The 26,952-nt window shown below is 35.2% G+C and overlaps 2 protein-coding genes across 2 annotated transcripts in view; one reads left to right on the top strand and one right to left on the bottom strand.

Annotated features, from left to right (window-relative positions):
* LOC131052346 (SH3 domain-containing protein 2) overlaps positions 1 to 21,839 on the bottom strand; it is a 63,597-nt gene extending 41,758 nt beyond the window's left edge. Inside the window, exons 1-4 of the mRNA XM_057986997.2 lie at positions 21,297 to 21,839; positions 1,198 to 1,317; positions 970 to 1,039; positions 706 to 854 (exon numbers count right to left, since the gene is read on the bottom strand). Of these exons, the coding sequence (XP_057842980.2) occupies positions 706 to 854; positions 970 to 1,039; positions 1,198 to 1,317; positions 21,297 to 21,356 (399 nt within the window). The 5' untranslated portion in view covers positions 21,357 to 21,839. The remainder of the gene's footprint in view (positions 1 to 705; positions 855 to 969; positions 1,040 to 1,197; positions 1,318 to 21,296) is intronic.
* A 3,531-nt stretch (positions 21,840 to 25,370) lies between these two features.
* LOC131865579 (uncharacterized) lies at positions 25,371 to 26,653 on the top strand. The gene is made up of 2 exons (XM_059215327.1): positions 25,371 to 25,497; positions 25,695 to 26,653. Exons 1-2 carry the CDS (start codon positions 25,371 to 25,373, stop codon positions 26,651 to 26,653), a joined length of 1,086 nt encoding a protein of 361 aa, XP_059071310.1.
* The last annotated feature ends 299 nt before the right edge of the window (positions 26,654 to 26,952 follow it).

Raw genomic sequence — 26,952 nt, 5'->3', positions numbered from 1 at the left:
GCCTTTAGCAGTCACCTTCATCCTGAAAACAAAAAGAATAAAACATAACAACATTTGGAATGTCGGGAATACTGAAAAGGCCCTAAAAAAATTGTTATTTTTTAAATAAAACTAAAATCTGAAATTTTCTGTATGGAAAATTTTTAAGGTGGACTTTAAAATTTTTCAGGTATGTGTTGAGATTTGGGAAACTTCGAATTTCTTTGTTGCAAATCACCAACCTATGCCACTGTGTCACAATCGTCAGGTTTTTACATCTATGACTGAGTCCTCAAAAGCCTGTCTAAGAATATTTTTTGGAAAAGCAACCAAACGAATCTCAGCAGTTGACAAATCAATTAACAAAAGTACTCAAGGAACCTCAACAAGAAGGCTGAGTATCATGTCACATTTTTGTCTGTTGCATGTGTAACTGTTAACACATGAAAACATTGCTAAGTACTCTAACAAAAGGTTAATAATCATTCAGTAATGAATAGAATATTAGCACTGAAATCTTTGTTACCAACCTCTATGCTAAAAGTAGGTCTAATAAAGCCAATTATCACAGCCTATCAAAAACTCAGGTTGAAACAAAGATCTTTTAAAGGATGCTAAACTCTGAACCTAGAGCGAAGGGGTCATCCTCTTCTTCATGTAAATAAAATATATACCAGTAATAGTTCACACCAAAATTATTAAATGAAAGCACTTCAATTTTTTAACCTGAACACCAAGCGTGTGATGCAACTTATCCCTCTCTTTCTCCATTGAATTGCGAGAATTCCCAAAGTATAGTGAAACTCTAGCAAGTGCTGTATTTGAATTAGGGCCATCATTTGCATATTTGATGCAGTCATCAGCTAACTTTGTTGCTAGGGAAACAAGCATCAAAATAAAAAATCAGTTAAAAAAGTTGAAAGAAAACTAAATAATGAATGTCGAATCATTATGATGAAATATATAGAATGAGATATAATGATAATTTACCATATTCCATCTGTTTTGTGCCTGCAGAGTTGAGGCCTTCAATGCCTCGCACAACATCACGCTGAAAATGCTGAAAATTGAAGATACAGTATTATTAATAACACTTTTTGAAAAATATAAAATATAATCTCTTTTTTTTTTATATGACCTAAAACCAATCACAATGTGTTCCTTTGTTCTAGCAGTTGAAAACACCACAAACAAAATTCACATGAAAAATACCCATACCTTGGCTGCTCGAGTAGAAATATAGAGCCTTTCAAGTTGTTGATGATGAAGAAGTTCTGCCTCATCAGTGACAACTGCATCATTCCCATATCCATGTCCAGTAAACTGCTTGAGAACTGCCTGCCAAAATACAAAAAGAAGCTTCAGTAATTACACCAGTATAAAAAACATCAATGTGGAAGCATCTTTCAAAACTTTTTCTATCTGTTTTGGGCTTCCAAAAATTTTGGATGTAGTCTCTCTTCCTCAATGAGATCTCTGAATGCAAGCCAAACTGACACACCTATTGGCACCAACACTACTCACTGGAAATTGGGAAACTGCTGCAGTGTGAAGGATACTTAACCGGTGCTGCAACCACAGCCAGCAGAGAAGACAACCTTCATACTTTAGATGCAAGATGCTCACCATGATGGAGAATTCAATTTCTTGTTTCACAACTCATCTTCCATTCTCTTGCAGTTTTCTTCAAACATAATAATAAATGCTTCCTTGACATGTCGATCCATGTTTCTATCTTATTGTGTTATAATTCATATTAACAGTATTGCAATTATCATATTTTATTTTTTATTATATTAACTCATGTACTTGATGGCTTCTAGTTAAGTGTACTAAGGTAGCCAAGTTTGTCACAGTATCAATGACATTTGCCTTGCATAAATTTTCCAGATTAGGGCTCAGAGTCATTTTGGACTGAGGCTCTGCTACCATCTTAGGATGGAAAATTGAAGACTGATATCTGCTCACCATATTTTGCTAGTCGGAGTAGTTTTTCCAATTTAACGAAACGTATCTTAGCAAGGAAAAAATATAATAAGATAATCTATGAATATCAACAATGATCCAAAACAACAAAAACTGATAAAAGCAATCAAGAACACATTACAGAGCTAGAAAACAATATATACAGGTATCCTCAATATCTAAGACAACCAGACATTGACCATAAAATATAGAACATTATAAACTTCACTTGGTATTGCAACAGCGATTTACGAAATCATGAGCAAATTACAATCCCATTACCATGTAAATCAATCATCGTGATTACTCGATAAGATGAAGACATACAATTTTTACCAAGCACCAATTACTCAAATCTCTTGCATATTCATCAGTTGGTTGAAGGGGTACACATGATAAAGACCAATTTATTTCACCCAAATGATAATTACTCAAACCTCATTGGAAATACAAGATCAAATAAGAGGCGGCAGGGGTGTTAGTGTGCAAATTTGCAAGCCTCAAAATTTGCAAATTTTGCCCATGTCCCAACTCCTTTGAGCACTTAGGCCCCTTTTTTTCCATCACATATAACTGATCTCAAAATCAATGCATGGGTCTCCATTTGTCAATTTTGCCAGAGTGTTGTTTGTTGTCCTCCCCTATGTGTCTATATGTGTTAAAGGTTGCAATGATCCCAAAAGTTACAACTTTGGGATGTTTTATGTTCAAATTTCTAAGGGTTGTCCTTTCGCCGAAGTATCAAAGTTTCCACCTTGTTCATGCATTCTTATCAAGATATCAAACTTTCCATCCAGGCATACCCTTCATCTGTTCCCTGCCTTCATCCCTTTTTCCTATAGGAACTTTGGAGATTTCCTTCCTGATATTGCTTTCCTCCAACCCCCGCTCTTTTCTATTACCTTTGTCAAAGTCTCAAACTTCCTCTCACATGCATGCTTTTCCCCCAACCCAATCCTAAACACTTTTCACTGTACTATCATATCAAGATTATGGGTTCAAATGTGTCCTTACTTGGGTACCAAGTATGAGGTACTCCCAATGCTTGATCCCCAACATCTCACATTGTACTACCTTACTAGGATCGCAAGTTTGGACTTATTCTTATTTGCATACCTTAAGGGATGAATTCCTTGGTACCTAAAATCTTTGACTCTATACAACTTCCTTCGTATGTCCTTTTAGAGTCGAAGTTGTGGAGATATCCTTACCTATTTACTTTGAGCATGAAGCATGCCTTACTTTTGATCCCTAATTTTCCATCATCCATCTAGGTCATGAGTATTCCTAAACTGCAATCCCTAAAACTCATGTGTCTTGCGCTCCCACCTACCTGCCTACACGACCCAATTTGACATTGCAACTACTCATGAAGAGTTTTTCCCACCTAGAAACTAATGTTCATCTCAAGGGAAAAAAGGAAAATTAAACTTTCATTAATGTAGTATTTGAAATTTCAGCTCTCAATAGTTCTCACTATATTTTATAATCTATGACCAACGATTATCATCCTTTCAAGACACAAATTAAATTTTATTTTTGGAGCCTTAAAATTTGGGTGGGAGCATTAGAGTCCTCGCCCTTCCTGAGATTGCTTGTCCTCAAGCAATTTTAAATTGGGATGATCAAGAATGTCTACTCCTTCCCACATAGCATCCTCCACAAGTCGATCTTCCATTTAACCAAGGATTCTAGTATTACCTTATTTCTTAACCTCCTTTCTCTCATGTCAATTATCGCTTCAAGTTCTAAAATCAATTTACCCTCATCATCAAGTGGGGTAATTCTAGAAAAGGCATGATATGGTGCACTAGCACTTCCTTCAGTCGTGATACATGAAAGACATTATGAATTCTACTCTTTGCTGTTAACTCCAACTCGTAAGCTACCTCTCCTATTCTTTGTGTAATCTTATATGGTCCATAGAATTGTGATTTCAGCTTCTCTGCACCACTCCCATTGAGAGAAAATTACTTATAAGTTTGTAACCTTAGGAAAACTAAGCCTCCAACTTCAAATGTTCTTTCCAACTTATGGCAATCAGCATATAAATTTTGCTGATTTTGGGCTTGTTGTAAGTTTTCTTTGAAAGTGTTTAAAATATCCATACTATGTTGCTCCAAGTCTCTAGCTCCAAGGACTCTAATATCTGTGAGAATCAAATCCACAAATGAAATGTCTCGTAACCATATAGTACTTTGAAGGGAGTCATTCAAAATGACATATGGTGAGTGGAATTGTAACAATATTCTCCAAGATGAAGCCATTTGACTCATGTTGTAGGTTGTCCTATAACATAATTCCTTAAATAACCTTCAAGCCATTTATTCATGTGGGTGGTAGCTGGGGCTTGGGATTAATTCTGTTATGTTCAATCGAAACAGTTCTTGCCAAAATAGACTAATAAATTTACTATCTCTTTCACTAACAATATTTTTGGGCATTCCATATAGTTTAAATACTTCTCTAAAGAATAGATCAACCACTTGTGGAGCTCTATATTCGGAAGATATGGCATTGAAATGACCATACTTGGCGAGTTGATTGATGACCACATCGATACAATCCTTCCCTTGTACTTTTGGTAGACTTGTGATGAAATTCGTCAAAATACTTTCCCATTTTTGTTTTGAAATTAATAGAGGTTGTAACCAACCAGCTGGATAAATTTGTTCTAGCTTGTTTTGAAGACAAGTCATACATTATTTGACATACTTTAGGACATCCCCCTTAGAAAATTGTTCTCTCACTTGTTTATATGCTTTATAGTATCCTTAATGTCAAGCCAAAGGAAGATATGCTCTTAGAATCTTTTCTTTCATCTTCGATCCTGGGACTAGATATATTGGATCTTTATAAACGATGAGTCCCTCAACTAGCTTGTACCTATCATCATGCAACTTGCCTTCCAATATGTCATTAGCCAAAGTATCGTTGCATATTTTGCTAATATAGAAGTTTTTCAATCAGTAGGAATATCCATCATAGAGCATAAGTGAGGCCTTCATGACAAGGCATCAGCTACAATATTATTCTTTCCTTTCACATTTTCAATATCAAAATCATAAGCTTGTATCTTGCTCACCCATTTTTGTTGCCTATCACTAACCTGTTTTTGATTTAGGAAGAACCTTAGACTATTATGCTCTATCTTTACCACAAATTTCTCACAAACCAAGTACTTCTTGAACTTTACTAATTCATGCATGATGGCAAGCATTTCATTGTCACAGATAGAGTAGTTTTTCTCAGATTCTTCAAGCTTACGACTCTCGAATGCTATTGGGTGTTTATTTTAAATTAATATTGCTCCAATGCCTTCTCCTAAAGCTTCACATTCTGATTCAAATGGGAGTGAGAAATCAGGGATGGCTAATACAGGATAGGAACTCATTACCTCTTTGAGTTTTTCAAAAGCTCTTTGTGCCTCCTCACTCCATGAAAATGCTCCTTTTTTAGTCATGTTTGCTAGTGGGGCATCTAAAATGAGAACCCTTTGACAAATCTCCTATAATAACTACAAAGTCCTACAAATCATCTTAAATGTGATAAAGTCTTAGATTGAGGCTAATCTACTATCATCATAATCTTCTCCTCCTCTACATTGACTCCTGCTCAAGTATTCCCAATACCTCATCTATATGTTTTAACTAATATTCAAATGCTCCCAAGTTTTACTAAATCAATATATCATCAAAGAATACCAAAAGTAATTTCCTTAACTACTTACTAAATACTTGGTTCATACAAGATTGGAGCATAGCTAGACCATTAGTCTATCCAAATGGCATGACTAGGAATTCAAAAAGCCCAAAGTGACATCCAAAGGTTGTCTTGTGAACATCTTCCTCCATCATTCTTATTTGATGGTACTCAGAATGCAAATCAACCTTAGAGAAATATACTACTCTGTGGAGTTCATCAATTTTGGGGATAGAATAGTGGTGTTCGATAATCTTTTTTATTGAGTGTACTATAATCAACACATCCTCATAGAAACATCCTTTTTTTTCACCAATATGATAAAAGAAGAAAAAGGACTAGAGCTTGGTTGTAAATGTCCCATATCGAGTAGTTCTCTAATTGTCTTCTCAATTTTTTCCTTATAACTTCTTGAATGATGATATGGTGTAGTGATGGCTAGCTTAGAATCTTCCTTTAATTAAATGACATGTTGAAACCCCCTATCTAGTAGTAGTCCTAGTAGGATATCACCAAATACCATACTATGCTTATCCAAAATGGATTGAATATCTATATGAATGGATTGTCCATTTGTAGTTGAAGCTTTATTAATAATCAAACATTGTGCTGCCCAATCTACTTGTCCCCTACAAAAATCTCTCTCCATTCTCTTTGGGGTAACATCCCTTGGAGCTCCATTAGATTAACCTTGAAGAACCACTTATTTACCCTCAATTTTCAATTTAAGTTTGATAGTTTGATAAGTCTGCATGAATTCCCAAAGTGAGTGTTACAATTGTACATCCTGTTTACCCTCTCGAGTGAATAACTTAAAGCACACAGATAAAACACGTAATGCAGAATAATAATGCCATAGATATCAGATGTAATATAAGAGATGTTATTCCATTCCTAATCGTCCTCCTGTTACAAGTCACATTCGGAAGTATATAAAGATACCGAGGGGGTGCGAGCGCCAGACGTCGCACCGCAACGACCACCCCTTGGTTGCCAACTAACCAAAACAATTACACATAATTAACTAGTCTTATGTTTGTGTACAATAATGCCGCTAGCACATCCAAAACTACATCTATCTCACCAACACCCACACACATAAAAATCATCACGGACCTTGTACCTACCCAAAGTGATGTCAAGTTGTTGTAGCATTTGTGTGCATGGAAGAGTAAATCCATTGGCCATAACCACATTGAATCCTTCAAAATTATCCGTCTTCCACGTTAACCTAGTCACTAAACCCTCATCAATGAAATTATGAGTATCGCCAATATCAATCAAAACTATTACCTTATGTCCTTGAAGTACTCCTACTCATAAGGGGTGATATCTAGGTACACCTAAAAGTGTGGCAAGTGTTGAACATTTTGTCATTGATGTCAAAGGTCAGTTGATGAGGTTCAAAGATTGAATTGAAATTTTCGTTGAGCTGCTTGCCTACTTCCTTTAGCTACCTACCTGCCTGTTTGAGCCACTTGCCTACCTACTTGAGCTACCTACATACCTGCTTGAGCTACTTGCTTGTCTACTTGAGCTATCTGGTTCTGAGGTTGAGCAAGTTGCTTGTTAGAGTTAGCAGCTTACTTATCCACTTCTTGTGCCAAATCAGGTTAATCTTTTGCCAGGTCAGATTGTTATTTCACCTAAGAAATTCTATATATGCAGTGAATATATCACTCATGTCAATATAATTTTTGGGAGTCAAACGATTTAACATTTGTGAATAAGCATTGGAAAAGGAATATATTTGGCAGGAAGCATAGTTGGTGCAGTTCATCTTGAGGCTGCTTTGAGTATTGTGGTGTAAATATAGTGGGTTGGCTTAAAACTAAAGTTCTATTGACTTTCATTTCTTTATCGAATGGTATGAGCATATAGTTATTACCAATGAGTGATTTAATATTTATGGCTGCCACAAACATTTCTGATCCATGAACATCTGAACCCGTCTACACTCCTTACGTGGTTATTTTATTTTCTAGAAGTAATGTCTTTCAAAATTTGTGGGATGCTAAAAGGAGTTTTGAAGGTGTCAAAGGGTGTTGGCAAACTTTTACATGTTACAAAAAGGGAGCAACTGAAAATGTTTTACATTTTTTAGACATGTGTGTTACCATGATGAAAGAAAGGCAGTTTTTTTTCAAAAAAAATAACACGGGTTCTTAAATCAGAAATCAGTGAGGCGTTAAAAAATGGTACCAAATTTTTTGGTATCGTTGAAAATGATTGGTGTGTTAAAAATAACGGGGTCTATGTGTTGCTTGTTATCGCCAAGAACAAAAAACATAAGTAGTGATGGTGTTATTTTTTGTGGATGAAGCTTGGTTTGAAGTTGTTTTTTGGGGACACAATCTTGTATATGAGTTAATGAAAAAAAAAATTGAGTCTGCAGAACTTATGGATTGAAGATCATGACCTATGTATAAAAAATTGTGGGGGCCTGCAAAAATAGAGAATCAAGTTGGTTTTTTTTTTTTGTGTGCGTAGAATTTGAAAAGGAATGTGGTGTAATTAAAAATTGTGTAGTGTTTTCAATGACAGCACTTCATGTTAAAGATTTTTTATGTTGTGAGGGGTATGTTGAATTAAAAAAGGGATACAAGTTGTTATAAAATATGTAGACACGGAAATTGTTCAAAGTGCATATTGATTAAAAGTGATAGAACATTATCAGCGCTTTCATGAAAGAGAATTTATGTTACCGAAATAGGATATTTTAAAAAGGAAAGTTAGCACAGATCTGGGTGTTGATTTGCAGTTTGTGTATAGGAGTCTGAGTCAGACGAAGTGTTAAAAACATGAACATACTGTGCTCTTCTGTATAAGAGTTGCGATTCCACACTATACCATTTTTATTGTTGCACAAATAGAGGTTGGTTCCTCTGTTGATCTAAGTTGGTGCTCTTTGAGAATTGGTGCTCACTTCTATATTTTGGGTTGGTGTCCATTTGAACTTGAAACGGAGCCAAATACCTTTGTATTTTTCAAATTGTATTAGAGCCAGATACCTTCAGAAACGGGGCTTAAAAGCTTAGAGGTCGATCCTAATAGCACACAATGCATGCCCTTGAAGGACTTGCTAGAAACATAGCACCTTTGTTCAATGGCTCTAATTATGCATTCTGGAGTGTACGAATGAAGACCTATCTGATGTCTCTTGGTTTTGATGTGTGGATGAGCGTAGTGAATGGCTATATAGTCCCTTCAACTCCTCAAACTGATGTTGATGGGAAGAAAGCTTTTGAAAGTAATGCAAAAGCCATGAATGCTATTTTATGTGGTCTATCAAAGATTGAATTGGTAAAGGTTATGCAATGTGATACTGCCCAGAACATATGGAAGAAACTTCAAAAGTCATGAAGGAGATGACAAAGTTAAAAAGGCCAAACTTCAGACTCGTAGAATGCAGTTTGAAAGTCTTAGAATGCGAGAAGAAGAGAACGTTGCTGCATATGTTTTGAGAGTTGATGGAGTTGTAAACTCTTTAAAGGATTTGGGAGAGAAGGTTGAGGGTAGTAATGTAGTTCACAAAATCTTAAAGTCTCTACCCTTGAGATTTGATGCAAAAGTTTCAGCAATTAAGGAGATGACTGATCTTGACAAAATGACTGTTGACAAGCTCCATGGTATTCTAACTGCCTATGAGATGAGAACAAATTTTGAGTCCTCATCTAAAAAGGAAACAGCCTTCAAAGCCTCAAAGAAAAGTAAAGATAAGGAATGTGTGTCTAGTGAAAGCTCTAATGGAGAATTTGATTGTGAAGAGCACACTTTGTAAGAAAATTAAAAAGGGATTCTGGAAAATATAAAGGCAAGCTCCCTATAAAGTGCTTTAATTGTGGCAAGATAGGACATTTTGCAGCCAAATGTCCATATGAGAAGAATGAGGACAGCAATTATAAGAAAAAACCTAAGTTCAGTGGAAAAAATACTTGGGAAAGGAAAAGAAAACTCATAACTTAAAAAGGAGTTTCTACTCTAAGGAGGAAAGTTGTTCATTGGATGCAAGTGAAGAGGAGTCCTTAAATGATGAGAGTTTATTCATGGCTCTAGAAGAAACTAATACCGAAAACCAAGAAGAAGAGGACTACTTTGATGAAGAAGTTGATCTTGAGCAAGAGCTGATAAGTGCTTTAAATGAAATCAAGAAGCTAAAAAAGAAAAATCAGAGCTTAAAGTTGCTGTTAAAAGAAGAGAGTGAAGAAAAATCTAAAAAATCTTAAGCCTTAGAGGATGCAAAAAAGTTGTTAGTAGATATGAAGATTCAGATTGAAAAAGCAAAGAGAATAGAAGATGAAATCAGAAGTCAGCTAAAGGTTAAAGAAGAAAACTGTGAGAAACTTGAAGGTGAAATAGTTTCACTCGGGAAGTTAAATAAATCTTCTGCACTGTTGAATAATGAGAAGATAAATCAAAAGGGCTCTATGTCATTGGATGACATCTTAGGCTCACAAAAACTAAAACTAGAGTTGGCCTTGAAGGTGGGTCAATGTTCTAAATTTACAAAAGAAGAACAGTAGACATTCAATGGTGATAGCTCAAAGGATTTTCATTCAAAAAACAGAAAAAATGCTTGCAAATGGCTTTCTATCTCAAGACAAGCACATATGGCCAGGTTTAACAACTCTTCCTTTAATGGTTACTGTCATACTGGCAATTATTTCGGACACAAGGCAATCAATTGTAGAGTGTTTGCAAGAGATAATTTCAAACTTATGAATAGGAATTATTTTGCTCCTTCGAAAAATTACAATGTTATATGTTATAAGTGTAATAACTTTGGACACTGCTAGAGTTTGTAGAAGTGGTGTGGCAGATTTCTCTAAGAAGGTAGATACAAAAGGCAAAGCAAAGGACCAAAGTATGGAGGAAAAAGGAGAAACAAGTACTAGAAGAATCTTTAATTGTGCAAACAACCTTTATAGCACAAAATAAAAAGGACATTTGGTATGTTATTAGTGGCTGCTCCAAACATATGACTACAGATAAAAGTAAATTTCTAACTCTCAAGAAGATGAATGGAGGCAAAGTTAGATTCGGTGGTAACTCTTTTGCAAAAGTAGCAGGTAAATGCAAACTTATTTTGAATTAGACAAAAGTTGAAAATGTTTTATATGTTGAAGGTCTCAAACACAATTTGCTAAGTGTAAGTCAGTTGTATGATCAAGGACATAGCTTAGTGTTTAATTCAAATTGTTGTAAAATCGGCAAAAATGGTAAACACATTGTTGTTGCTATTAGGCAGCTAACAATTTGTATATTCTTGATGACATTAAGAGTGAAGAGTGTTGTTTAAGTCAGTTGGATGAAACTTGGCTATGGTACAAAAGATTTGGGACACATGCATTTTGATAATCTTATTCAAATCAACAAAAAAGAAGCTATTAGAGATATGCCACAGCTTGCTAAACCTTCAAATATTGTGTGAAAAGAGTGTCAATTTGACAAACAAAGAAGGAATAGCTTCAAGTCAAAAGTTTATTCAAACATGAAACCTCTTGAGCTGATACACATTGATTTTGTGGACCTACAAGAACTACAAGCTTGCAAGGTGAGAAATATTTCATGCTCTTAATTGATGATTATTCACGTGTGACTTGGGTTACCTTTTTAAAGGAGAAATCAAAAGCACTTGAAAAATTTAAGGCTTTTAAAGCTCTAGTTGAAAATGAGAAAAGTCTGAAAATTAAATGTTTATGTTCAAATAATGGAGGTGAATTTACATCTAATGAGTTTATAATTTTTTGTTAAAGACAAAATTCAGCTGCTAAAACAACTCAACAAAATGGTGTTGTTGAGAGGAAGAACATATCAGTCCAAGAAATGGCTCGAAGCATGATGAATGAGTCTAAAGTGAGTGATTCTTTTTGGAAAGAGGCATTCCATGACTCCATACTGCTGTTTATATTCAAAATAGAGAGCTGATTAGAGCAAAGCATGACAAAACTCCATACGAATTGTGCAAAGGTAAAACTGCTTCAGTTAAGTACTTTAGAGTTTTGGTAGTCCTTTTACATTAAGAGAGACGAAGACAATCTTCGTAAATTTGATCCTACAGCTGATGAAGGTATCTTTTTGAGTTAATCTTCTAAAAGTAAAGCTTATAGATGTTTTAACAAAAGACTACATAAGATAATTGAGAGTATTAATGTAAAAGTTCATGAGAACACTAACACATGTGATAAGTTGGAAAATGGTGATGAAAGCACTCAAACAGATGAAGTAGAAGGAGCTGTCCAACAATCATCTTCACATGTACAAGCTGGGACAGCAAGTGGAAGTCCTAAAAATACATCAGAAAGTGTTCAACACAAGGCAAAAGATGCTCCTACTAAGAACACTCCTGATATTCAGTTTGGGACAGCAAATACAACCACGATGAATGAACCTGAAATTGAACAAGGTAGGACCACATTTAGAACTTTCTTGAAGACTCCTAAATTTGTTCAAAAAAACTATCCTATTGATCAGATTTTGCAAGACAGACCTAGAGCAACAAGAAGAAATGTTAATTATTATGATGATGAAGACATCTCTTTGTTGTCCATGATTGAGCCTAGTAATTTTGAAGAGGCAATTGAAGACAAACACTGGGTGGCAGCCATGAAAGAGGAGCTTGATCAAATTCAGAAAAGTGGAACATGGGAACTTGTTATTAGGCCCACAGACAAGAATGTGATAGGCACAAAATAAGTCTACAAAAATAAATTGAATGAAGATGGCCAAGTGGTAAGAAACAAGGCAAGGCTTATTTGCAAAATTTATGCTCAAAAGGTATGGACTTTGATGAAACCTTTGCTCATGTTGCACGTTTAGAAGCAATTAGAATGTTCTTAGCATTTGCTTCTTTTAAAGGCTTTAAGATTTTTCAAATGGATGTCAAATCTGCTTTTCTTAATGGTAATTTGAATGAAAAAGTGTACATGAACAGCCTAATGGATTTCTATTACCATAAAATCAGAACTAATGGGTTTATATTACCATAAAATCAGAACTACGTTTGTAAGCTGAAAAAAGCTCTTTATGGCCTTAAACAAGCCCCGCATGCTCGGTATGACAGACTTGACAGTTACCTTCAGCAACAAAGATTCAGAAGAGGGATAGTAGACAGCAACCTAAATGTTAAAGAAGGAGGTAAACACATGCTGATTGTAGTAGTTTATGTTGATGACCTGATTTTTGGTAGTGATTGTGTAGAAATGTGTAAAGTTTTTGCTACCACTATGAAGAAAGAATTTGAAATGTCCATGTTGGGTGAGTTGTCTTTCTTCCTTGGCTTACAAATCCATCAATCTGATAAAGGTATTTTTCTCTCAAACAAAGTACATTAGAGAGATGTTGAAAAGGTTTAGAATGGAGGATTGTAATCCTATAAGTACTCCTATGGTAACAAGATGCAAACTTAATAAAGATGATGAGTCTCCAGATGTTAATCGAACGTTTTACAAGTTTGTGGTAGGAAGTTTGTTATATGTTGCAGCTACTAGACCTACATTCTGCAAGTTGTTGGTTATGTTGCTAGATTTCAAGCCACTCCTAAGGATACTCATGTTCAAGCAATTAAGAGGATCTTCAAGTATCTTAAGGGCACTATAAATTATGGTTTATGGTATCCTTAAGGTAATGATTTTACACTTACAGCTTATACTGATGCAGATTGGGGTGGTTCAGTTGATGATAGAAAGAATACAAATGGTGGTGCTTTCTTTCTCGATGGTTGTCTTGTTTCATGGTTGAGTAGAAAACAACCTTCTATTTCATTATCTACAGCTGAAGCAGAGTATATTGCAACAGTGTCATGTTGCACACAAGTTCTTTGGATGATATAGACATTGAGGGACATTACAGTAGAATTCAATCATCCTATTTCTATCTTTTGTGAAAATATGAGTGCCATTAACATTTCTAAGAATCTAGTTATGCACTCGAGGACTAAACATATTCCCATTATGTATCATTTTTTGACAGAACAGGCTACTAATCAGCAAGTTGGAATATGTTTCTACTAGAGAGTAGATTGCAAATTTGTTTACAAAGCCTCTACCAAAGAAAACTTTTGAATTCTTGAGGGAAAAGTTGGAAGTGATTTCACTCCATCATTGAATTGTAGATTGAACTCAGCAGGAGCTTTTTATTGTTATATTCTATGAGCCCCATTTCTTCTATGCAGATGTGTTCTATTCATTGATGTCAAAGGGGGAGCAGTAAGTTAGAGGGAGCAGTTTTCAGTTTGTTTGCAGATGGTGTTGCCAACAACGACAAAGGGGGAGATTGTTGAACATTTTGTCATTGATGTCAAAGGTCAATTGATGAGGTTCAGAAATTGAATTGAATTTTTTGTTGAGCTGCTTGCCTATCTGGTTGAGCTACATGCCTACTTGCTTGAGCTACCTGCATGTATACTTAAGCTACTTGCCTACCTACTTGAGCTACCTGCCTGTCTACTTAAGCTACTTGCCTGCTTGCTTAAGCTATTTGCCTGCTTAGTTGAGCTATCGGGTTGTGAGGTTGAGCTTGTCAAAGTCAGCAACTTGTTCACTTCTTGTGCCAAATCAAGTTAATCTTTTGCCAAGTCAGATTAATATTTCACCTAAGCAGGCAATATATTATTTTTTAACACACTAATTTTTGGGACACAAACAATTTAACATTGGTGAATAAGCATTGGACAAGGAATATATTTGGCAGGAAGCATAGCTGGTGCGATTCATCTTGAGGCTGCTTTGAGTATCGTGCAGTGAATATAGGAGGTTAGATTCAGACTAATGTTTTATTGACTTCCGTTTCTTTATTGAGTGGTATGAGCATATAGTTATTAGCAATGACTGATTTAATATTTCTAGCTGCCGCAAACGTTTCTGATCAGTGAACGTTTTTGAACCCGTCTACACTCCTTAAGTGGTTATTATGTTTTTTGGAAGTAACATCTTTCAAATTTGTGGAATGCTGAAAAGTGTTTCGAAGGTATTAAAGGGTGCTGGCAGACTTTTACGTGTTACAAAAAGGGAGCAACTGAAAAGGTTTTACGTCTGTTGGACATGTGCGTTACTATGATGAAAGAAAGCCAATTTTTTTTCAGAAAAAAAATAAAACGGGTTCTTAAATCTGTGAGGCATTAAAAAATGGTGTCAAATTTTTTGGTATCGTTGAAAATGATTGGTGTGTTAAAAAATAGTGGGGTCTATATGTTGCTTGTTATTGTAGATAACAAAAAACGTAAGCAGTGATGGTGTTTTTCTCTGTGGGTCAAATCTTGGTTTGGAGTTGTTTTCAGAAGACACGATCTTTTATATGAGTTAATGAAAAACAAAAATTGAGTCTGCAGAACTTATGGAATGAAGATCATGACCTGTGTATAAAAAATTGTGTGGGGCCTGCAAAAATAGAGAATCAAGTTGGTTTTTTTATGTGCGTAGACTTTGAAAAGGAATGTGATGTTATTAATAATTGTGTAGTGTTTTGTATGGCAGCACTTCATGTTAAAGATTTTTTATGTTGTGAGGGGTATGTTGAATTATAAAGGGGATACAGGTTGTTATGAGATATGGAGACACAGAAATTGTTTAAAGTAAATACTGATTAAAAGTGAGAGAACATTATCACTACTTTCATGAAAGAGAATTTATGTTACCGAAATAGGATATTTTAAAAAGGTTAGCATAGATCTGGATGTTGAATTTGCAATTTGTGTAGGAATCTAAGTCAGACGAAGTGTTAAAAAAATGCACATACAGTACTCTTCTGTATAAGAGCTGTGAGTTCCATACTTATTGTTGCACAAATAGAGGTTGGTGCCTCTATTGATCTAAGTTAGTGCTCTTTGAAAGTCACTGCTCTTTGAAAGTATCCTGGGTAGGTGCCCATTTGAACTTGAAAGCTATAGTTGAACCCTGGTTTTTTACCCAAAAGGGTTTTCCACGAGAAATCTGGTGTTTGTCTTGTTGGTTGCTTTTTATGTTTTAATGTTTCATGCATTCAAAAGTTTTAAAAATCTGAAATACTGATTCACTCCCCACCTCTCAATATTTCCTGTGTGCTTTTCAAAGTGTACCTCCAAGAGGCTTCTCTATCTCTCAATTCTCATGCTCAACCAGCTCCAAAACACCCTCAAGTTTAGACTCTTCCACCTCTGAACTCTCCTTTGTGACTACCACAATGTAACGAGCACTCCTTTGCCCAAGCATTGATGCCTTGGCTCCCATTTCTCTCTACAAGTAAAGAACAATTTCTTTCTTCGAAGCCTGTTCTTGGTGTTGTGACCTTTTCACACATTGCCCCATTGCAAATGGAGACCACCTCTTTTGCTTAGGTGTTTAGTTGTTTTTAGGGTTTTAGCTAGTCGAGCAGTATTTTTGAACCCCGAAGGCAATTCACTCTCAAAATTTGATTGTTTGCAATCTAAGCTACCATTTGTGAGAAAAATTGGCAAAAATTATTAAAGCTAAATAAAAATTTCTGCACACATAATAATATTATCTTTCATTCCATACATTTTTCAATGATGCGAATTACAAATATAAAATATGAGTTATATAACTCCACTAACATCTCACACTAAATCTAGGTGGGTTGTTCAACCACCTATTGGCTAGTGTTTTGTGACCACACCAACACAGAATAAAGGTATCCAACGGTCACTTTATCCTCTCTTGATCAAAATCAGATGTATGCTAAGATTGCGGGAAGATCATACATTGACTCCAAGGTTCCAACTACGTACTAGCAACTTTACTATGGATATAGACTCATTTGGGGATGTTGTTGGTAATCCAAGGGGATACACACTTGAAGAAGACTTAGACAAATTTATAGTTTTCAGGGAGATTCTCACGAATGATTTGGCAATAAAATAACTCTTTCTGAGTCTTTTCAATTAGATAATGCTGAAAGTAAAATAGGAAAGGGTTTAGGAAAGCTATTCTAAAATAAGAACTCAATAGATAACAATGATCCAGGAGAGATCAACCACACTTCACTTCGCCACTAGTAGACAACTACATAAAGCGAGTGCAATCCTCAAAGGTTGTGTTTGAGAGATTTTAAACGGTTGATGAACACCATCAGAGAACAATGTTCATCAAACAATTTAGATTAAGCGCACACATATAAAAGCTCAATCCAACCTTGCACTATCAATAGAAATCATCTATTTACAAAAGGTATGAGCAAGCAATCTTCGCCTTAAAACATTGCAATCAACTTTGTTCATCTAAATGCTTGAAATAATTCTAAACTAAGTGAGGAAAGTGAAACCATGCAAGCTATAAAATAACACAAGTGTATACCATCAGAGAACAATATATCACTGTTTATTACTTCAATAGCTTATCACAACAATTTCATACAATCTCCCCCCCTTTTCCATATGAAGAGGTGACCCCCTTTTATAGGCCTCCAGGAGGAAAATGGACAGCCTAGATTACAAACCAATCAACAACCAAGATTGGACATACAAACCCTAATTAGGGTTTGACCAATAAATTCCCAAATACATGACGCCAAGTAGTAGGGAGAGTCATAAATGAGGAATCTCGCCGCCCACTTTACATTAATTATCCTTTGATCAAAATGGCAACCATAATGCATTAATTACCCATCATATCCAAAATCGCCCACTATGCATTAAAAGCATCACTACAACCAAACTCGCCCAAAATGCAATAAATGCACCACTATCTCCTCAATTATGACGGCTGCCATGCCTTAGTTGTGTCAACTCATTAAAATGTATCTTCGAGTCTTTTCTATCAAACATTTCAATAAGCCTTTGTGTGAAGTTGACGTACATTACAATTTGATGATGTCCTTGTGTAACCAGGCCATGATACCAACATTCATGTGTTGTTCCCTCTAAGCGAAGAATGGCAAATTTAACAGCTTCATCTTTGTCGTGGGGTTAAGAGAAAGATAAGTGTCTAGTTTTTGGACCCATGCTTGTGCAATGACCTTCCCAGAACCATCGAAAGTGGGAAGAGTTAGTTTACTTAATTTTTGCAGTAAATCTTTGTTCAGTTGTCTTTTTTCTCCTCTTGAGATATTTCTTGATCTTGCACTATAATATTGCATAAAAGAATTTTTCTTGTAAGGTTTGGATCAAGTCTTGAGTATGCATCTATACATTCATCAAAGTCATTTGCTGCCATGTTTGGTTTTTCTTCTTCTTGTGACTGCTCATCTCTAGGTAAGAATGCAGGCTATGTTATTCTTAGTTGGTATCCAAATGGAGTTCTATTGTTATTTTACAAATGAATTGAGCTACTACCATCTCCTACATTAGTTTATGTAGGCCTAAGAGAATTAATTGTATTATTCATATTTTGAAGTATTTGAAGAAGCGATTATGTTGTTTGTTCTTGTCATTGCATAGAAGCCTTCAATTCATTCTCTTGGTCTACCTCGCAATTGCCCATTTAATTCTATCTTGTACCTATAATTTGGTTGTTGGTTGCCTCTAGTCTTTTCCACCTTTCTCTTTCCAAGGCCCATTGATCTCTTTGGCTCAACTGCATAAACTAATTGTTAGACCTGCAAGCTGGTCGGACTGCTCTCTGATACCAATTGTGATGTCCTGTTCTAGAATTTCCTTATTTTTACATTAAATAAATATCCCACACTCACAATAGAGCTTACAAATGTTATCTTATCCTTATATTATAATTTTAATACATATTTCAGATTTTAATTTTATAATAATATTTGAAAATACAAAACTTATTTTTTGAATATCTGCTATAGTTTGCAGCTATTTCTTTTGTACAAATGTCTTGAAATATTTTTGCTCAAGTTGGGGATATTTTTCTACTAACTTGATGAAGAAATTAAGGGTTTTCATCCTTGATTTTCTGATCTATGAGGGATTTTTTACTCAAGACTGCTGAATCATTGATTCATACTTCATGAAGGAAAAATAAATAATTATATCAGATGATTGCCCTTCCTTCCTCTTCATTTACCTTCCTTGTATATCCCTTTCTCTTCAATAGTTATAACCTTTCATATGCCTTTTAGTTTTTTTAAATATTATTTAATCTTTTATTTGGAAAAATTGTAGGTGTGTGACTAATCCCACAAACTTGATATTGTTCACTCCCTTATAGATATTATGCTTGGATCTGCCGCTGCCTATCTTTTATAATTTATGACCAGCAATTATTATCCTTTCAAGGCACAAAATAAATTTTAGTTTTGGAGTTCTAAAGTTTGGGTGGGGACATTACGGGATAAAGGTACGCTAATAGTTGCTCGTGGAGGGGAATGTAGTCTCATCAATTTATCACCATGCGTTTGGTAGTTGTAGCATCTAAATGCTGCTTTGAACTTCTGACAGTTGCAATAGGTTGGAAGGGCGCCTGCAAAGACTGACATCTGAAGGTGACTGCTTTCCAAAGGTAAAGAACCAAGCATCTCTGATTGGCAAATCAAATAAGGTGGTGAGTGACCTTTGTAAATCTAATTGTTGCTGCTTCCACAAAAGTTATAAACTAACTAAAAATCCCTGTCGAAGCCTTACCTAACACAAATGCATGATCAAGTTGCCATTGAGTTAATCTCACATTGGTAAGAAATGTGAAACAGGGTGACTTATAAAGGATTGCTTGCAACAAAAGTTTTGACAGCAGAGAAAGCTGCAAATAAATGTGATGATGTGCTTTCAGGATCACACAAGGCATTGTAAGCAATTTGTATAATATTAGCCATGTTCAAATTATGGCCATAAAATTGTACTTGATAGTAAAAGGTATGTTTAAGTGACTAAATTCCTATCCACTGAGAGAATAAAGAAACCAAATTTAAAGATATATTAAAAATGTTTTGTGTTTAAAAAAGCACTTCATCAGGTAAAAGAAATCATAAAAATATATTAAAACTTATACACAATTTTCTCAAATCAAATAAGTTAGGCAGCTTGAAATTGGATCTTAAGCTGCCTTGGTTTTTATGCTTGGTTTCTTCTTTGTTTCTAACTTTCTACAAACATAGAAACAGAGTACGGTTAAAAACTTAAAACCTTAGAAAAATACTTGTTCGTTATTGAAGCTCAACATTGGATTAAACGACAACCTTAAAGAATTCTCTCAGTAGAAAACTTTCAAAAATAAAAATTCCGAAGGGTACAGAAATAAACAAAAGTTCTCACTTTTAGAACCTACTTTTACAATATAATCTTAGCCTATATACATGCATAATCTTTTCGCCTTATCAACTGCTGTCTGTTGTGAAAACCTCAGATCTTTTGCCAACAAATGTGTCCCATTTTACTAATTTTCTCTAATGATATATTTCCCCATATTGTAGTTTCCTCCAACAACTACTACTTTTAGCTATGCCACATGGAAGCCATTCAACAAGTAGCTGCACCAGATCAAACATAAAATGTGCAATACTTGACAAAACATTGAAACAAATACATCAACAAAGATAGTCTACAATGAAAATTTAATTGTTGAGACTCGTGATTACCTACTTTAACAATATAATCTTAGCCTATATACATGCAGAGTGATAATCTTTTCACCTTATCAACTGCTGTCTGTTGTGAAAATGTCAGATCTTTTGCCAACAAATGTGTTCCATTTTACTAATTTGTTCTAATGATATATTTCCCCATATTGTAGTTTCCTCCAACGACTACTACTTTTAGCTATGCCACATGGAAGCCATTCAACAAGTAGCTGCACAAGATCAAACATAAAATGTGCAATACTTGACACAACATTGAAACAAATACATCAACAAAGATAGTCTACAATGAAAATTTAATTGTTGAGACTCGGGATTACTGAACAGTTGGTCCAATAACTTATTAACAAAAACTACGAGACAATTAAAAACTTATATGTTTTAGCCTTATCGTATCTCCTTTTAATAGACCAAAAAGTCGAGTGCTCCCCTGGTGGTCAAAACCTAACAGTCAACCACTTCAAGCCCTCGACCTCCTTCACCTTGCAGTAAAGAATCCATCTTTGGGCATTTGATCGATATAAGGGCTTTTGTGGACTCGACTAACTTCGTGATGTACAGAATTCCCCTTTGGGCGATCCAAGGTTTTCGTTCGCCAAAATGAAAGATTCCCGGCCACTTTTGGGCGTTTATCCACTCAACCAAAGAAAAAAGGAAGTGGAAGAATTTATGAATCTATACTGCATACAAAAACCCTACCTTATTACATTCGTTATTAGCCGTATAACAGAGTTTCTCCCAGAAAAGCAAAAAGATACCAAAAGGATGGCTCGCGGAAACCGAAACGAACGTATATTGTTGTCAATACTAAAAATTATTTATATAAAAGCCCAATCCCATTAAAGTACAGGCCAAATAAGTCATCTAGAGCACTTCAATTCCGATCCATTGAAGAAGTGGTCACAATCATAATTTGGACAAATTCCAACGGACCAACAAGCATAGATTTTATGGATCAAAGACCTTATCAATCCGACTAGCCTCCACTTTAACAAATTCAAAAACAAAAACACTCCACATCAAATTCAAAAGATTTTAAATATACCAAGCGTTGACATCCGCGAAATCGAAAACGATTCTTGTACAGCGGAAATCAATGCTCCAAATTAAGCTTGAACTCAAACGATCAGAGAATTCATAGCAAAATAACGATGTGATCAGCAAAGTAAACAGAAAATAATATGCACCTGTTGCTGCTTGGCGACTTGCTCCCGCAATTTGCTTGCCTGTTTACGAATCGCGTCCATTTTTTACAATCAAAAACACCAAATAATCCTCTTATCTATCCACATCCCTGCTAATTAGAGCTCCATGGAAATTCCTATTTATTCCCGACTTCACATAAAACTAGTTCTGGCAAAGTCAACATATGTAAACCTCGTATTTCAATCGATGTGCTTCAAAAATTTAATAGATCTCAACATGTACCAGGCGGATCCACCATTCAATTTAATTGTACTTCACCGAATTAAACGTTTAACAGGTAAGGTTTTCGAAATAGAACGCAATAATGAGCTCCTTACAGACAGGAGTTCGCATATGCATGATTCTTTCTTTTTTAATTTTTCTGTTCTGTAATTCTGATATTTATATTTTATTTAATCTTTTATGGCGTCAATCCTTTCTGGGCCAGACTCTTTGTATTTCTGTAGATATGGCGATATGGCGGACTCGAGTATAACTGAGTGCCGTGATAATTCAACTTATTTCATCCACCGACCAATCTATTCAAATCAACTTATCCTCTCATATCGGCAATATTATATTACTTTCCAAAAGAACATCCTCATTGTAAAAGAGGATTACTTTAGGGAGGAGTGATGTTAATGGGGTTTAAATTTAGGGAGAGGATCCAATTGTAATCCTAATGTCACCATTTATTTATTATTGATATCTTTCAATGAAAAAATACTAATCTAATAAAATATAGATGAGTGGGGAGTAGTTTAAATAGTTGGTAAAGTTGTGCTAATATTTTGGATTTTTCACATGTAGATTTAAGGTTCAATTCTTATCGATTGGGTTTATCTGGTTGTTGGCTTAATTGAGTCAGATTTGTAATCTAATGTGGTTATAGGGGGGAGTGGCTAAACTCCATACAAAATGGCACACTATACAGGTTCCAAAAATCACAAAACACAAGAGATTTCTACAAAATTTTCAAGTGTTAAATCTTCATGCTCTACATCCCCATTGTTGTTAAACCACAAAAAATCTAACGAAAAAACGTCATGTTTTGCAAGTCTGGGAGGCTTTTAGGAGTGTCATTTTATGTGGAGATTAGCTTGGAGGGCTCACCTTATCTTGAGCTAAGCTTCAGATCATTGGATTGCCTCTAGTGATTCCCATCATATATGGTTTATTCTTTTTGTGAGGTTTGATTCAAGATTCAATTTTTTTTTTTTATTTGATTTCTATTTACATTAATCTTCATGCATTCCCTATCTATTCATCACTATTTCCTTTTGTTAGCAATGGTTTCCATACATTCATTTTCTATCTTGAAATTAGCACTTTATCCATTCAAATAATTTGTAAGGGTGCAAAATTGATCCAGTCAATCTTGGGGAGCACGAAAAAATGACCCCAAAGTTCAAGACATCAAATTGAAATTTTAACTTTTCTACCCCTTTCACTAGTCATTATGAGTTGACCTTGTGCTATGCTCAAATACGTCATTGCTAAATAGGAAATAAGGACAATCACGAATTCCTTAACTATCTAAGCAATTCAAACATAAAACCAATGAAATAATGCAGTTAAGAAATAGGAAAGTAAAATATGTTAATCAAAACTCCCTATTCCATGATCGCATATGGATTTCATTGCTCTTCTCCTCTTTGTGGTATGATGGCTCTCAGATATTGTGTTGGCAACCAGCAATTGACACAAAGATTCGAAGTTCGTGATCTAGAGGAATTGTGAGGATTGAATGCTCAATTTATAGATAATTGGAGAGGATTGATTGAAAGGTAGAACAGATTGATAAAGAGGTGGAACTCAGGTGAGCTCACATGAAAATTGATAGTTGAACTGCTAACTTGGAGGTGAAACAGAATAGATTGAATAGATTAATTGAGTTAACTTGTGGAAGAAAAAGAATGATTGGAGGAAAATTAATTGATGACAAAGAAAGCTTTATTTAGAAAAAGCTAACTAGAAGATGGAAATAGAGATTGGAGAGATAATTGAATTAATTAATTAATTTATCATGTGCTTGCACTTTAACTTAGATTTTCAATTTAATCTTTGCATAAGATTTTATTCAAATAATTGAAATTATTTTAAATTCAATTTAGTATTTGAATATATTTAGAACTTGACTTAGATTTTCAATTTGATTTTTGAAATCATGCACATGTAATTGAATTTAGAAGAAATTAGAAGAATTAATGAAATTAGATGAAATTAGAATTTGGAGATTTGGAATTTGAATTAGAAGAATTAATTAGCTAATTAAATAATTTAAAGAAACTATTTAATTATTTAGAAATGGAATTTAATTAAATAATAAAGATTATTAAATTAAAGGATTAAATCACAATTAATTAAATAATAAATATTTAATTAATGTTTAGAAGAAGGTTACGGAAAGGAGGAAAATCTTTACATTGAATTTCAGTGAATCAGCGAAAATGTGCGAAAATAGGCAGGGAAGGCATCGAGCGATTTTTTCATCCCGATTTCCTCTAAGGAAATTGCCAGATCTTCTCCACCAACAATGATTTTTTGAGTGGACTAAATATGCGCTCGATTATGGTAACCCAAGGATTAGGGCTCCCCTGCCTCAGGAGTAGACATAATGGCAAGTGTTGAAACCTAGGAGGGCTCGCAGGGCAGCCATGAAAAACCCTCCAAGGGTCGTGAATGGAAGGGATTGCGGCCAAGGCAATTCTAGGTCGGCCACTTTCAATAAGTTCAATCAGCTGCAAAATCTTGAGGAAGGTTATTTAAAACCAGATCTCCGGGCTACCCTTTTTTCAGAAAATAATTATAGAAGAAAAATTAATAAACCCAGAAGGCCGACTCAAACTCAATCTGCACCTAAAGCTTCTTTTAGCAAGGGTAAGACATCCCTGCTGCCTCCTAAACCCTTAATGGTGGGATCGGGTTCAAACAGGGACCCTAACTTAGACCTAGTCAATGTTTTAGAGATTAATGAGAATCTAGTTAAGTAGATTCAACAATCTTGCAAGGCCTTCGAAGTTTTTGCGAGATGGTAGGGTCTTGGAATCTCATCGGAGGCTATTGCAGATTGGTTTATGTCATCCTTCAATTGGATAGTAAGTATAGCTATCCTGTTCGAAGGTTTTCTGTATATTGATTGTGGTAATTCAAGACACAAGAAGGAACTCTTAACAGGTAAATCTTCGAATTTCAAAGGTTTTGATTTTTGTTTTTTAGATTGGATTCCGGATTTTAACCCTAATAAGATGTAATCTCTAAAGACAGATAGACTGGTATTGATACCTAACCTACCAGTTGAATTAATGGATATTGAAATTATTAGGAAAATTGGTAATCACATTGGAAAATTTGTAGAACTTAGTGATAAATATAGGAAGTATGTGAACTATGTGATGATAATTCATATTGATATTAGTGTTAAAACCTTAAAACCTATTGAGATTAAATCGAGGGTGTCATCCTTCCTTATCTATCCTAAATTATTCAAAGGGATTCTCGATCTAGACCCTACATCGACTCCAGTTCTGCCTCCTCCTTATTTGAGATCCAATAGGATTCTTGGGGTTGACATTAGTTTTAAACTAGAAAAGGGGGGTTTTGTGGTTGGGGAAATCCCTTTGCAATCTAGACATGTTGAGGAAACTAAGGATGCTGAGGATATTGAAGAAGGAGAATTTATCATTAACAAGGGACAGGATGACTGTAAGATCCCCCTGGGGATTTCAACACAAGTAAAATTATTCCCTTATGAGCAACCACTGGTGAAGGATTTGTGTCCCCCTGTTAAGGATAAAGGATTTGAGTATGAACAGTCGATAACACAAGATAAGGATATTGAGGAAAGTGGGAGAGCGAAGGAATATAGTCCATCCCAGAATAGTGAACCAGTGGTGGCAAAAGTGGAAGAGAAAGAACAAGTAGAAAGGGAAGTCAACATTATTGCCAACTTTATTGGGGAAGAAGTAGTTAATGACCTAATGGAATAGTTTGTTAATGAGGTTTGTGATTTCAAAGAATTAAAAAGGCAGAGGGAGCTATATGTGAAAAAATTATTGGAACGAACCAAAGTTAATATGGAAACAGAAGAATTATTCATTGGCCTAGATAATTTGGAAAATGAGAACCCAAACATTCTAGACATCCATAATACAGAGGAGGGCAAAGACTCTCCTGATTGCACCAAGTCCATTAAAAGGAGAGGTAGGAGATCCCTTGCTGAATTAAGAGCCAAAGATGGGGAAGCTATGGACCAACCCAAAATTTCATCACTATTTAATGTAGGGGAGGGGAAGTTCCTCCCCACTGAGCCATGAAACTCTTATCATGGAATGTTAGGGGCGTGAATGCCCCTAATAAGCAACGTATCATAAAACGTTGTATATCTGAATCAAATCCAGACATAATTCTAATCCAAGAAACTAAAATGAACTCAACCGAGATAGACCTCTTTGAGAAGAAATTAGGTTTTAGAAAATTGAAGTATTCCCCAGCTCAGGGGGCTTCAAGAGGCTTAGCAATCATATGGGATCCTAGATATTCCTCTTGGACACCATCAGAGATAAAACATAATTGGATAGGCGAAAAGGTAAACTGCTATAATAATAAGTTAAGATTTAACCTGATCAATGTATATGGTCCTATTCAGAACAGGGATAAAGCTCAAGTCTGGTTGGAACTTGAGACTTTCTTAAGAGACAATGTGAATGAGATGTGTATTATTGGAGGAGATTTCAATGCCATCACTAAGGCATCAAACAAAAGAGGAGGTAGTAGCAAGCTACCTACCGCAGCATTGGACTTCAATGATTGGATCAATCGGAATTCTTTGTTGGAAATCCAAACAGCAGAGAACTCCTTTACTCGAAACAACAGGAGGAAAGGCTTTAGCAATATTGTTGAAAAGCTTGATAGATTTTTTATCCATGGTGGGATTATGAATTTCAATTACAATATGGAAGCAGAGATCCTACCTTTATCTGGTTCTGACCATTATCCACTCCAACTTAACATTGTGGCAGATCAAGGACCAAGAAACTGCCCGTTCAAATTCGAGAACATGTGGTATAAGGATGATAACATCACGAACCTGATTGAACAATGGTGGAGTGAATCATTATTCTCAGGCTCAAAGATGTTTATTGTTGCAAACAAAGTGAAGGTAATCAAAAGGAGGCTCTTGGAGTGGAATAAAGAGCACTTCGGTAACATCTTTGATAAGAAACTATTAGTAGAAAAGGACCTCAAGGATGTTAATAGGGAAGTTTTGGATCAAGGGATGGATGAACCTCTCTTCCTAAAAGAAATTTTTTCACTAACAAAGTATGAAAAGATTTTGGCTAAAGAAGAAATCTTCTAGAGACAAAAATCCAGAGAAACATGGTTGAAAGATGGTGGTCGCAACACAAAGTTCTTTCATAACAACACCAAGCAAAAAATATGGGTAAACCAAATCTCTAACATTAAGAACTACCAAGGAGTAAATGTGGAAGACCCGTCAGAGGTGGCAGTGGAAGCAGTAAGGTTTTTTGAAGGCATCCTTAACAATACTGTTGGTTCAAACCTTAGAGGCCAACATAATATAATTAGAAATATTCCAAAACTCATTGATGCAGAACACAACAAATGTCTGCTTGAGAAGTTTACAGAGGAGGAGGT

This window comes from Cryptomeria japonica, chromosome 2 (genome assembly GCF_030272615.1).
Source record: "Cryptomeria japonica chromosome 2, Sugi_1.0, whole genome shotgun sequence".
NCBI lineage: Eukaryota > Viridiplantae > Streptophyta > Pinopsida > Cupressales > Cupressaceae > Cryptomeria > Cryptomeria japonica.
This window is presented reverse-complemented; position numbering and strand designations above follow the sequence as displayed.